At 32.7% G+C, this 13,358-nt stretch overlaps 1 protein-coding gene across 1 annotated transcript in view; it reads left to right on the forward strand.

Annotated features, from left to right (window-relative positions):
* Positions 1–13,358, forward strand: part of LOC150081680 (uncharacterized) — an 833,960-nt gene that overhangs the window by 52,779 nt on the left and 767,823 nt on the right. Inside the window, exon 5 of the mRNA XM_090380284.1 lies at positions 10,304–10,357. Coding sequence (XP_090236410.1) covers positions 10,304–10,357 — 54 coding nt within the window. The remainder of the gene's footprint in view (positions 1–10,303; positions 10,358–13,358) is intronic.

Genomic DNA, 13,358 nt, shown 5'->3' on the forward strand with positions numbered 1-13,358 from the left:
CACGCCTGATCTTAACAAACGCCTTCTCAACAATTTGTTGAAATATGAAAAAAAAATAGTTTTCCTTGTTTCAACCCCTGTTTGAAATCCAAATTGAGTATTTCCAATTAGCTTATCCACTTTTGCACAAATTCACTTGTTATTATTTTTATTAGAGTTTTGCTAACACAGTTCATTAAAGCCTATTGTTCTGTGTTTTGCATTTTTTTTGGTAACAAGACTATTGTTTGCAAAAATATTTTTTGAATCTTATTATCCAATATAGTATCAGAATTATGAATTTTTTTTTTAAATATCCCATTTTCCACTACCTCTTGCTTTGTTTTTTGCAAAAAATCTGTACCAGTGCACCCATTGCCTTTTTTTTTTTATTCATTTATTTATTTTTGGGATGTGCTTGCCAGAGAGTTAACTGTATTTATTTAGCTTTTAAATTAGGTATAATTTTGTATTTTTTTTGTTTTTTTTTTGCAGTATTAATTGCTCATCAGTTATATCATGGAATGGGATACTGTGATTATTTAATTAGTATAAGTTATGGTTATGCTTTATATCAACCTTGATCTAAGTAGTATCTTCCTCCTATACGGAGTTGGGCATGCCCTGTTCATGAAGCAAGGAAATCTATATCAGTGCCAGATTGACACTGTATAAAATGATCCACAAATAAATGTTAGTAGATCAATATTTTTATCTTCTGTTGCAGTAAAGGATCTATTATCAGGTAGATACAAGACAAAAATATTAAACTTTTTATAAGGCAAAAGCTAATGTAGTAATAATTGATATGCTAAATTTAAATGATTTCTTAATTAAATTGTGAGCATGAAACATAATTCACTTGAAATAGGTAAAGTCATTTAATAATTGTTGTAAATGCATAACATTTCGGAAATTTCATATCAGAAATGTTATGCAGGAAGTTGCAAAAATTCTTTAATGAATAATTTGTTTTAATTATCTCAAATCTCTTAATATAGAAACTACTTAATAATGTATAATAAAAATGAGTACAAAATTTGTCCTTTTCTTAATTACAACTTTTTAATAATAAGAAACATTTTCAGGGAGTAAAGAGGTCAATTACTAGGCTGCATGGTGGAACTCTAGGGTTTGCTGAAGTCATTGCTATTAAGGTCAGTTTTGGGGTAACGTTTGCTGTGGTACTTCTGTGTGCCTTTCTTGTGAACTGTCAGAACTGACCCTAATGTTATTTGAGTTTTCTCCTGTCTTAGTTTATTTCAGTTATTTTTAGTTTTATTTACATTGTGTACTTTTGTGCTGTCAAAAATGCATGTATGTGAAATAACCATTTGTTTGTTAACAAGTGCATGAATATATTTTGAATGTAAATAACTGTGCATATAGTTTAATTTTCTTTCAAAATTTTCTCAGTTATTCACATAAACCTTCAGCCACTTATTGAATGTAATTTGAGTAATGCAAAATTGGAGTTAAAAAAAAAAATATATATATATATATATATATATATTTTTTTTTTTAACAATAAACACACTAAACACATAAAGTAAAAAAAAAAGTGAGGGAGCTAGAAAGTGATAGAAGGGGGATAAAAGGTAATAAAAAAGTATAATAAGCGATAAATAATTAAAAAATGACGAAATAAATAATTACAAAATTGACAAAATAGGGATATTGCTACCCAACTTACAAACCGGCCTCTCGTCAGGTGTCACTGGCCAGGGTTAGCAAAATAGCAACATGTCTTCATTTCTGATGTAAGCTACAAGGTAAAGGGTAAAAAGCATAAGCATAAATGAAATGAGAATAAGACTTTAATTTTACTGAAATAAATGAAAATAAAATTTTTGTGAGCAAAAAAAAAAAAAAAAAAATTACAAAGGTTAAAAAAGGGGATATTTTGAAAATGACTTGTGAACTTCACTGTTGACACTATGAAAAACTAGAATTGACAACAGAAATTTCTAGAAACGTATAAGTTATTAGTCTAATCTAAGTAAAGGTAAAGAGATTTGAAAACATAGTAAAAAGCAAGTAGTCTTGGCAAAAATAACTTACATTGTAGAGACGTGTGAGGTGACAATATCACTTTGTACAAGACAAAATGAAATCAGAACTGAAAAGCATGTGCCAATGAGATACACATGTGAAGTTATATGAATGTGACACCTATTGATAAATTTTTTTTTAAAACTCTAAATAATTAGAAACTTAAAAAAAAAATGCATACATTGCATAGAGACATCATACTGAATGTAGTCATAAACCATTAAATGTATGCTATATACATTTAATAATGTACAAGCCTAGAGTGAAAATGTGAAATAAGATTATGATAAAGTCAGATCTAAACAAATGAATAGGAAACAAGCTAATTATATTATAATCTTTTAAATCTTTTAGTTCTAATTTATCTCAATCAATGTCAAATAAAATAAAGCCTGATGTCACGTACCTTATTATACTAAACAACAAATTTTAGGTCATATCTTGTTACGGGCATGAAAGTAAGTTTACTTTATAGATTTTGGGGTGCTAAACATGGAAATAGTGCTTAAAATTGCAGATTGGCTCTTGTTTTTAAAAAAAGTAGATTTTTATATTTTTCTTAAAATTATCTAAAATTTTTCTAAAAATCTACTTTTTTAAAATTATTATTTTAAAGTAGATTCTTCTTTAAAAATAAAGAAGGTATTTTTTATTTATATGAAAGTAAGATGTAGCTACGAACATACCTGTATGAAACGTGGGACCATTTCGCCTTTCACTTGTATTCAGCTTCGGGAGCATGCCTTTTCACCATCCAACAATAATCGGCGAACAGCACAGCGGCACTCCATTTGCTTTTTTATCATTGGTCCATCACTCCGAAGTCTTGATGGAGGTGCTTATCGTGTTCACTGCTGACGGTACCACAGTTTGGCAGGAAGAAATCCAGGTGTGAGTGCAAGAAATGCATCTTCAGTGATATGGTGCACCCCAGTTTTTTGTATGAAGTAATGAGATCTTCCACAAGCTGCCTATATTTGCCAGCTTTAACATTTCCTAGAAAACCAGTTGAAACATTTGAAAGGCTTTCCATGCTGATTTCTCGCTGTCACTAAGGATAAATCGAACTGTTTGTCCTTTATGAAATTTTTCATGAGCCCCAGTTTGATGTGAAGTGGTGGAAGCAAAACTTTACTTAGATCTACCAGAGGTTCAAATGCTTCTCTTCTTGTAGCACATATCCTTGGCACTACTAGCCTACTCACAGAAAAAGCAAGAATACTTAGCGTAACCCTTTTGTACTCCTAATACAATGGAGATTACCTTTAAATCATCACATACCTGCCGCATATACTTCTGATGGTGTGCATCTAAGAGGATGTTCTCCATGTTTGTGTATTGTTTTTTTTTTTTTTTTTTTTTGGATGGCATATGAAAGCAGTTAAGGCTAACCTTAGAAGCTTCTATAAAAATATATTCAGAAACATGCCTCATGTTCATTGTTGCCATTAGACCATGAACAGCCTTATAAACAGTGAGTTCACCTTCTGTTTGATAGAATTTATCATAGTCTTTATTGCAAGTATGAAATATTGTCATATCTTTCAGAGAATGATGTAGAAAATTCCACTGTTGTACCATTGAGGCCAAAAGCTCTGCCTGATTCTTTGGCAGTTCGATATCCCTGATAAGGTCATTAAGCTCACTTTCTGTGATCTTCTGTGATTCAGAAGGATAAAGGTTTGTACAAAATGGTGGATTCCTTGACTTAGATTACCGCTGCACTTCGTGTGTATCAAGTTGATGTTCATCAGTATCTTCATCAGAGTGTACACTAAAACAGTCAGGTGGTGCAGGAACAGGGAGTACTTCAATATGAGACATGGGACAAATTGCAGAGGGTATATTTGGGTACGTCACTGTCCACTTTTTCTTCATTGTCATCCCTTTTCTAATAGGAGACACCATACAGAAGTAACAATCTGTGACGTGATTTGTTGACTCCCTCTATATCATCGGCACTGTGAAAGACACAAATTGTCCCTTTCAATTCACCCACATGTTGAGTTTTGATGAACAGGTAGTGTAGCATATGTGTGGAGCCCAGTTCTAGTTCTGGTCACCTACTTTTCAAGCAAAGTACAAGAAGTAGGCGTTTTTTATGGCTCGAGTTAGGGAACTAACTTTCTTGAAGCTAATGGCACTTCTCCCCCTACGAAAAAGAAGTCACCCGGACTATTCACACAGTTACGGGACATATTAATCTTACATGACACAAATACTATGCAAAAAGTAGGAATCTCACAAAGAACAACATTTAACTGAGAACAAATCACCCAGTATCTATTTGAGGATTGTGCAAGGCTCATGTGGTAGAATTTTTTTCAGCATGGCCTGTGCTTGTTAACAGGAGAGAGACTGCTTCTACAATAATGGGATACACTTAAATAGAAAAGGATGCAAGAATATTTGCTGATGCTATCAAGGCAGGGTCAGAAAATTGCTAGCTTTGGGGGGGGGGGGGATACACAGAATAAAAGATTAACAGTGGCTGCAGGCAGAGGGAAAAATGATTCTTGCACTGCTTCTATTAGAATGAGCAGCAGCCTGGAAAGCAGGGTGCTGGGCATTTCCAGGACTGCTAGGAGTCATTGTGAAACAAGTAAATACATGGGCTATGCTAGGATAACTAAGAGTAGGAACAGGTGCATGTGTACTTACATGAACACCAATGCTGGAAGTATAGTTAATAAATTTGATGAGTTTGAAGTGCTTGTCAAGCCATCAAAGGCATTTATATCAGAGACATGGTGTCACACAGATATTAGCAGTGAAGAATAAGAATTTGGGGAGGACAATGTGTATAGAAAGGATAGACAGGACAGGACAGGAAGTGGGGTTATGCTGTTAGTTAAGAAACACATAAAATCTAAGGAAGTGCATCCATGTTGCTGGTGGACAATGCAATGTTGATGCAGATGCTGGTGGAGAATGCAATATTGAGTCAGTGTGGTGTCACATAAGCACTGGGAAAAGTAAAATGAGAATAGGTGTGTGTTATAGGCCTAATAAATCTGATGAGTATAATGAGCAATTGAGCAGAGAAATAGAGTGGGCCAGTAAATCAGAATGTCTTATAATAGGGGATTTAACTTTCCAGATATTGAATGAGATGTGGGTTGGTCACTTGCACACTAGCAAGACTTTTGTGGACTGTTTTCTACAGCAACATGTTCGAGAGGCAACCAGAGGGAGTAATACTCTTGATCTGATTATCAGCAGTGATTATTCATGCAGATAAAGGAACCACTGGGTGACAGCGATCACAGTGTACTGATGTGAAATTTACTTGAAGTTGTAACTACCATCAAGGGTAAAGGGAAATGTTTTTGCTTTCATAATTGTTGTTGTTATTTGGTTTTTAGGATCATTAGCAACTAAGGATATATTGCTATGGGGATATGCGATGGTCATTCCCTGACCTTTCCGCATCCTCGTATTTGGTGGTTATGGGCTCGAAGCGTGTGCTACGCACTGATACTACTGCACATCTGGCTATGGAGGTGCCGCTTTCATAATGGTGACTACAGTGCTCTCAGACAGTTTTTAAATTCTATACAGTGGGATCAACTGATGATGTTACCAATGGTGAATTCTAAATAGGAAGCCCTCAGGGACTTAATCTTGGAGGCTACTAAGCTTTTCATACCAACCAAGAAATACTGTTCCAGATTTAGGCCTAAATGGATGTCAGATGCATTAATGAGGCTTTTGGTAGAGAAATAAAATGCATGGGATGCATATAAATTATCAGGCAACACACAAGCCTATGGCAGATATAAGCTAGTCTGTGATCAAGTTACAAAGGAGGTTAGGCAGGCGAAGGCAGATTACAAGAAATCTTTGGAAAAGGATGCTAAGAAAAACAGCAAGGGGTTCTTTACTTATGTAAACTCTAGAAGGAAAGCGACAAATCAGATTGGTCCATTTAACATGGATGGTTTGACTATTGATGATCATGCTCGGGTAACTGATAAACTGAATGAGTATTCTGCATCTACATTCACAGATGAGGAGTTATTCAAGGAAAGGAATGCCAGAAGTTTATCACACTCTAACAGGGAGCTAAGTGATTTTGTAATAACTGAGAGCAAAGTGGAAGAGATATTATTGAAGTTAAACATAAGAAACAAACCTGGGGTGGATGGGACTATACAGTTATATTAAAGGAGGCAGCAAAATAAATAAGCACACCCTTAGCCATAATTATGAGAACATCCATGGACTCAGGGGAGGTCCTCATTGACTGGAGGTGCACAAATGTATCCCCAATTTACAAAAGGCATTCAAAAGGTGACACAAGTAACTGTAGACCTGTTAGTTTAACTTGTGTTCTGGGGGAAAATAATGAAGTCACTGGTTAAAGAGGTCTGAGCCTGTGCCCACCAAATACAGAGGATGTGGAAAGGTCAGGGAATGACCACCGCATATCCCCGGAGCAATATGGCCTTAGTTGCTAATGCTCCTAATAATAAACAAAACAAACAAACAAACTGGTTAAAGAAGCATTGTAAGACCATCTAGACAAGACTGCAGTAAAGTTAAGACACAGCATGGGTTTGTTAAAGGGAGGTTTTGTGTGACCATTCTGATTGGATACTATGATGTGGTCACAAAGGAACTGAATGCAAAAAATAATTTTGATATCATATACTTGGATTTCAGAAAAGCTTTTGATACTATTGCACATGGAAGACTGCTGTGTAAATTGGAATTAAGGGCAAGTTGCTACGATGGATAAAGGGATGGTTGGGTTGAGATGACAGAGAGTGGTAATCAATGGACACTGCTCTTCGTGGACTAATGTTATTAGTGGATTCCCCCAGGGTTCGGTGCTGGGGCCATTTTTGTTTTGTGTATTCATCAATTATTTTGATGAAGGTATATCAGGCTTAATGTCCAAGTTTGCAGATGATGCTAAGGTTGGCAGGGTTGTTAGTCACAGTAAAGATAGTATGCTACTGCAACAAGATCTAGGAAAGTTAGATAGATTGACTGAGAAGCAGCAACTGAAGTTTAATATTGACAAATGCAAAATACTGCATATGGATAGCAGTAACCCAAGAGAAATGTGCCAACTATGTGGTACTACACTCAGGGATCTGGAGAGTGAAAAAGATCTGTGGGTAATTGTGCAGTCAGATATGTATTTCTCTGAGCAATGTAGATGGGCTGCCAGGGCAGGTCATGGAGTCTTGTCAATGATATATAGGAATTTTGCTAACACAGACAAGGAAGTGATTATCCCGTTGTACATGGCAGTGGTCATACCACACTTGAATACTGTGTACAGGTCTGGACGCCTCATTTTAGGAATGATGTACAGTTGCTATAATGAGTACAAAAGTGGGCAACAAGATTGGTGAGGGGAACAAAGGGGATGCTCTTACCAAGTTAGGCTTAAATTCTGTTAATTGCAGCACCTGGAGAATAGGCACGTGTGAGGTGATCTGATTGAAGTGTATAAGACCTTTAACGGGTTGAGCAAGCTGAATGCTGATATGATTCTTCCTCTTGCTCAGATTAAGAACATGAGGGGGCATAGATTCAAATTGAGGAAAGAGAATTTTAGAATAGATGTGCAGAAATTTGCCTTTATGCTTTAACAAACTTCCATCTCTTGTTGTGGAAGTTGATAGCTTAAATAAATTTAAGGCTATGCTGGACAACCATTTGGAGTGAATACATGGGTGAAATGAGAGGTTTTTTTTTTTTTTTTTTTTTGGCTGATGCTGCATAACCTTGCTTTCTTGCATTGTGTACCTCAACTAATGCTAATTATTGTAACAGAGATGAATATGCATTTGTGGCAGCAATAACTTATGACATGGTGCAGAGCGAGGCGACAGTTGCTGATTACATGATAAGAGCGTGTTGGTACTGAAACTGTGCTGTTGCAATGTGTTTTGCCGAGAGCTGTAGTTGATAATGTAGAGTAACTCGCTAATATGAGACCCCAACTGTAATTCAAAAACAAGGGCCAATCAACAAATTTTAATGTGATTTTCGTGTTCGGCAGCATAAAATTAATGAAGGCTGGGTGTTGACTATTATTATCGGCTGTTGACCTGATTAGACTCTTTACACTGCAGAAATTCAAGTTTCTTATTTGATAACTACGATTTATTATATAAACAGCATGTCGAGATCAGTGTATGAAAATACAGTAGCTCTGTTCAAATAATAATAATAATAAAAAAAAAAAAAAGCTTGCATATAAAACAAACTGCATCTGTAGAAATCAAGTACCTAGATAAACAAACAAGAGAAAGTCATTCTCTGATACAGAGAGAGAGAGAGAGAGAGAGAGAGAGAGAGAGAGAGAGAGAGAGAGAGAGAGAGAGAGAGAGAGAGAGAGAGAGAGAGCCCTAAAGAAAATAACTTCACACCTCAATCCTATATACATAGGACTGTGAGGTATGATAGGACTCTTCTTAATCACTGGAGAAATCCACCTCATTTTTCACATTGTCACTCCCCACTTATATTGAAGCATAGTTTCACAGGCATTTAATATGATTGGCATTCAAATGCTTTGTCTTGGGAACTCTTAATTCTAAAATATGTATTAGGGGAAGGTACTAACCTAATCGAATATTCTTACTCTAGCTAAAGAATAAGGCACTTTTAAATCCATCGAGCATTAAACTTAAGTGCTAGTGCTGAATACACTGAAGAGCAAAGTATGGCAAGCGATCCTTTTTACTAAACTTTCCAAGTAGCACAGTAACAGTATAATATTGCATGTACGTTATACATAAAATACATAAATATTATGATAATAGTATAGTAGTAATAATATTTGCCATATAATGCAAGGAAGCCACAGGCTTTTGCTGCACTGGCAAAAAAAAAAAAAACAATATGTATGATTAATATTAATGCTAAATTTAGATGCTGGATTTTGAAGCTTATATTTGATACTTAATAACATGTAGATGAATATGGCCAAATTAAACATATAAAATTGAAAATATTTCATCCTTATCTATTTTACTTTTCCAAGGTGGCAGTTTGTGGTGGTTCAGAAATTTAGCATAAATTTAAGATGTAATTTTGATGTCAAAAATTCTTATACTCAAGAGTGAAATGGTGTAGATCAGATTTTGATAAATTCAGGAAATTACTACATCCATAAAATGTTGACTAATTTATCTATCCTAGAAATGCTGTATGAACTACAGGCCATTTATATTTTTTAATGTATAATATTTTTTTTCACATGTTATAACCAGATTATGTGTAGTATAATGCCATTTCAATTATTAGTTATTTCAGTATTTACTGAATGAATTGTACCTAATTAGATAAATGCTGTAATGTGCCGGTGAAAACTGTGGGTTTTATTCACAAGCTTTTTATTTTTGAATTCAAAAGCAACATTGGAATATGGTACCATTGCAATTATTGGTACAACATCTTGACTCTGCCTGTATTCAGATTCTTTTCTGCTCATTTTGAGAGATTCCAACAATGAAATCTCAAGGTGTACAACCTGCTGAGAATTATGCTTTTGGATTTTATGTTATGTATGTATATATATTTTTTTTTTGTTTTTAAGTCAGATGAATTTATTTTCTTACATTTTGGACCTTTTTTTGATAAATTTTTTAAATCCACATATTTAAAAACAATTACACACTAACTTAAATTGGTTGATTTATTATCAGTATTGATTTAATATAATGAGCTCAGCACCACTAGACTATAAATTATAACATTTTAGAAATTCAGGAAACCTGAATGACAATTGAGTTTTGATACTCTTCTCATGTGTATACAGCATAGTTTGGGAAATTTTATTTTGTTTTGTTTTATATTTAATGAATTTAGGCATTAGTTTATGTTTATTTTTTAATAATTATTGGGCTGGGTTTTTTTTTTTAAGTGTGACAAGGAATACAAGTATGATAATACTATTTCAGTTATAAATGAATTGCTGATTGTTTAGCATGCTGTCTACATCAGTACATAATAGTAAACCAATTATAGTCCAATAGTAGTAGTAGTAGTACTCCTTTTGCATTATTCAATATATATAACTATATGATTTGGAGATCTGATTATAGAAAAGAAAAACTTTCATCTTAATTGAAAGTTCATTAAATTAATACTGGATGATGTGTGACTGATTTTAATTTTTTTCTTGTGAATTTTTAATTTTTTTTATTGCAACTATTTTTATTTTTGCATGCATGTTTTGCAGAGTCATTTTTATGTGTTTTGTTTCATGTCAAGTCAGTGTTTGTGTAGCAGTCTGTTCCTTGTTTAGGGTCTTGCAAGTTTAGGTGTAACCCTTTCCCCAGGTGACTTACTTCTCTTGAAAGTAAGTGTAAATTAAAATTGGCTAGAAAGTAATTTTGATTGCTATTACAAACCTCCAACTGATCTGCCTGAGATCTCTCAGCTTTTTAATCATTGTTATATTTTTTTTTATATTCTTTGTCAAAGGCAAAGAATATAAAAATATAACAAAACCAAATCATCAAGATAAGATTCTAAAACAGTGTGCCATTGATTGTGAAGGATGAGATGAGTTTACTGCAGAGGTCTCATGTATGTTAGATGGATGTCTAATTTTCTACATATAAATATATATGTATAGATAAATAGATAGATAAAGAAATATACATTTAAAATATATGTATACATAGAAATATATATATACAAAATATTTATATACATTTATATACATGAATAATTTGGTGTGTGTGAGAGAGAGAGACAGAGATGGAGTGCCAGTGAGAGAGAGGTGGGGAAGATCCTAACTGTAAAGGCTATTAAAGCAAAAACTAAGTAAAATAAATATAATGAAGTATAAAAAAAATGGTACTTTATTGCTTTCAAGTAATCTGTTAGCTTGGAAAGTAAAAAATGGGAGTGAAAAAGGAAGTATAAATATAAGCTTTTTTTTTTTTTTGGGGGGGGTAAACCAGGTTCATAATGGTTGGGTAAACCCTGTCACTAGGGCTCTGAAAAGAAAAGAGGATTAAGTCAAATCAAAAAGCATGCCAAACTGGAATGTATGTATGTTATTAAGGGGGCCCAGAAAAATAAAAATACAAATAAAATAATAATAACAAGATAAAAAAATAAAATTTGCATTATGTATGTATGTTATTAAGGGGCCAGGGAAAAATCCTTTAAAAAATAAAAATAGAAATAAAATAATAATAACAAGATAAAAAATAAAATTTACATAAATCAGTAAACCACTATAATTTTAAATATACTTTATACAATATTATCAAAACTAAAGAGGCAACTGAAATGTGGATATGACATACCATAACATTGCCATGTTTCGAACTGTAGAATTTCACTTATCTACATACTGTTGGTAGAATGTGAATGTGGATGCAAATAATAACCATGTATAAAGCAAATTTTATTGTTTAAGTCCAAAACTAAGCAATAATAAATACAATTATAAAGTAGAATATAGGCCATGAGCATAAGACAGCGGCAACAATTCTATGCTATCATCATATTAAAGTAAAAGAGCATGTGTGATTAGATTGAGTTGCTTGATATCTCTACATGATATCTGTATTGAAATATCATGTTTTTATGATTGTTTATCAATAATGATAAAAATATTTATCATTCTTTAAAACATAATAACCAAATGTAGATAGAGCATTTGTGAGACTCTATCCAATCATATATACTGTACTCTTTTTCTGTAATACAGTTATAACACAGTCATTGTCTCATAAAAATTAAATTGAATATGATGCTATCATCATATTAAAGTAAAAGAGCATGTGTGATTAGATTGAGTTGCTTGATATCTCTACATGATATCTGTATTGAAATATCATGTTTTTATGATTGTTTATCAATAATGATAAAAATATTTATCATTCTTTAAAACATAATAACCAAATGTAGATAGAGCATTTGTGAGACTCTATCCAATCATATATACTGTACTCTTTTTCTGTAATACAGTTATAACACAGTCATTGTCTCATAAAAATTAAATTGAATTTTTAATTCTATTTATAATATTAAATTGAATTTATAATTTATTACACAGTTTTGGACTTATACATATTGCATTTCTATAAAAATTTTGCTCAGAGTATGTATAAAAGTGGAACACTACTGTCTGAAATATGGAAACTTTATGATAAGCCATATCCATACCTCAGTAGTTATCCCTTCAGTTTCGATACTGTATAAATTAGATTTAAAATTATAGTGGTTTATCTGATATGTTTAGGTACATTTTATTTTTTATCTTGTTAGAATTATTTTTATTTCTTATTTTATTTATTTTTAATGTAAAAAAAATATCTCAGGTTCCTCTTCTCACAATACATACTTACACATATATATTTTGTTTTACCATACCTTTTTCTTTGACCTAACCCTCTTTCTCTTCTTTGAGAACATTACTAAAGTGACAGGTGTTATAAACCAAGTTATCTAAAGGAAAAAATGATGGTATTTGAAGCTTTTTAATTCTTTTTTCTCCATTTTCCAAACTATTAGTTACTAGGATGAGGAAAGTACTATGTTTAATATTTTACTGTGTTTATTTCTCCTCGTTTTAGCTTTAATAACCTATGAAGGTTATTAAAGCTAAAATTAGGAGAAATAAACACAGTAAAATATAAACCACCACACCAGACCCTACTTACTTGAATACCACTGCCTATTATGTCTTTGCTCTTTCTTTATTATAATATGCAGATAGTATTTCTTCATAACTTTAAATCCCCTATTTGTTATTGTTTTTAATAACTTTATTATTCTTAAATTTTCAGTGACCTCACTTTGATTCATTAATACCTGTATTTGATTTATGAATAAATATATATATGTATAATTATATAATATCGGTGTAGATACACCATAGTTTACCCATAAATTTGAACTACGTATGTAGTGCAAAAGGCATTATTTTAATTGTATCTCATATTGTGGGTGCCTTCACAATGAGATAGTTGGTATTGCTCTACTTCAAATAAATAATGCTTCTTTAGTAGAGATGACTAAGGTTATTTATTTTCAGTGGATACCACCACCTAGATGATCATTTCAAAACTAGCTGGATTCATCATCATCATCAGTGAGTGGGCAGATACCCTGGTAATGCAACATGCCATCACAGTTGCAAAGTTATTTCCACAATATGAGAGATGCCAAATGGTGTATGAATAATAATGTATTAGAAGATGAAATGCACAAGGCATAATTTCTTATGGGTTTAGATAATTAATTATATAATATCGGTGTAGATACACCATAGTTTACATATAAATTTTAACTACGTATGAGTGTAAAAGGCATCGTTTTAATTGTTTCTCATATTGTGG

Source organism: Mastigoproctus giganteus, chromosome 8 (assembly GCF_048544385.1).
Source record: "Mastigoproctus giganteus isolate SK-2022 chromosome 8, ASM4854438v1, whole genome shotgun sequence".
NCBI classification, from domain to species: domain Eukaryota; kingdom Metazoa; phylum Arthropoda; class Arachnida; order Uropygi; family Thelyphonidae; genus Mastigoproctus; species Mastigoproctus giganteus.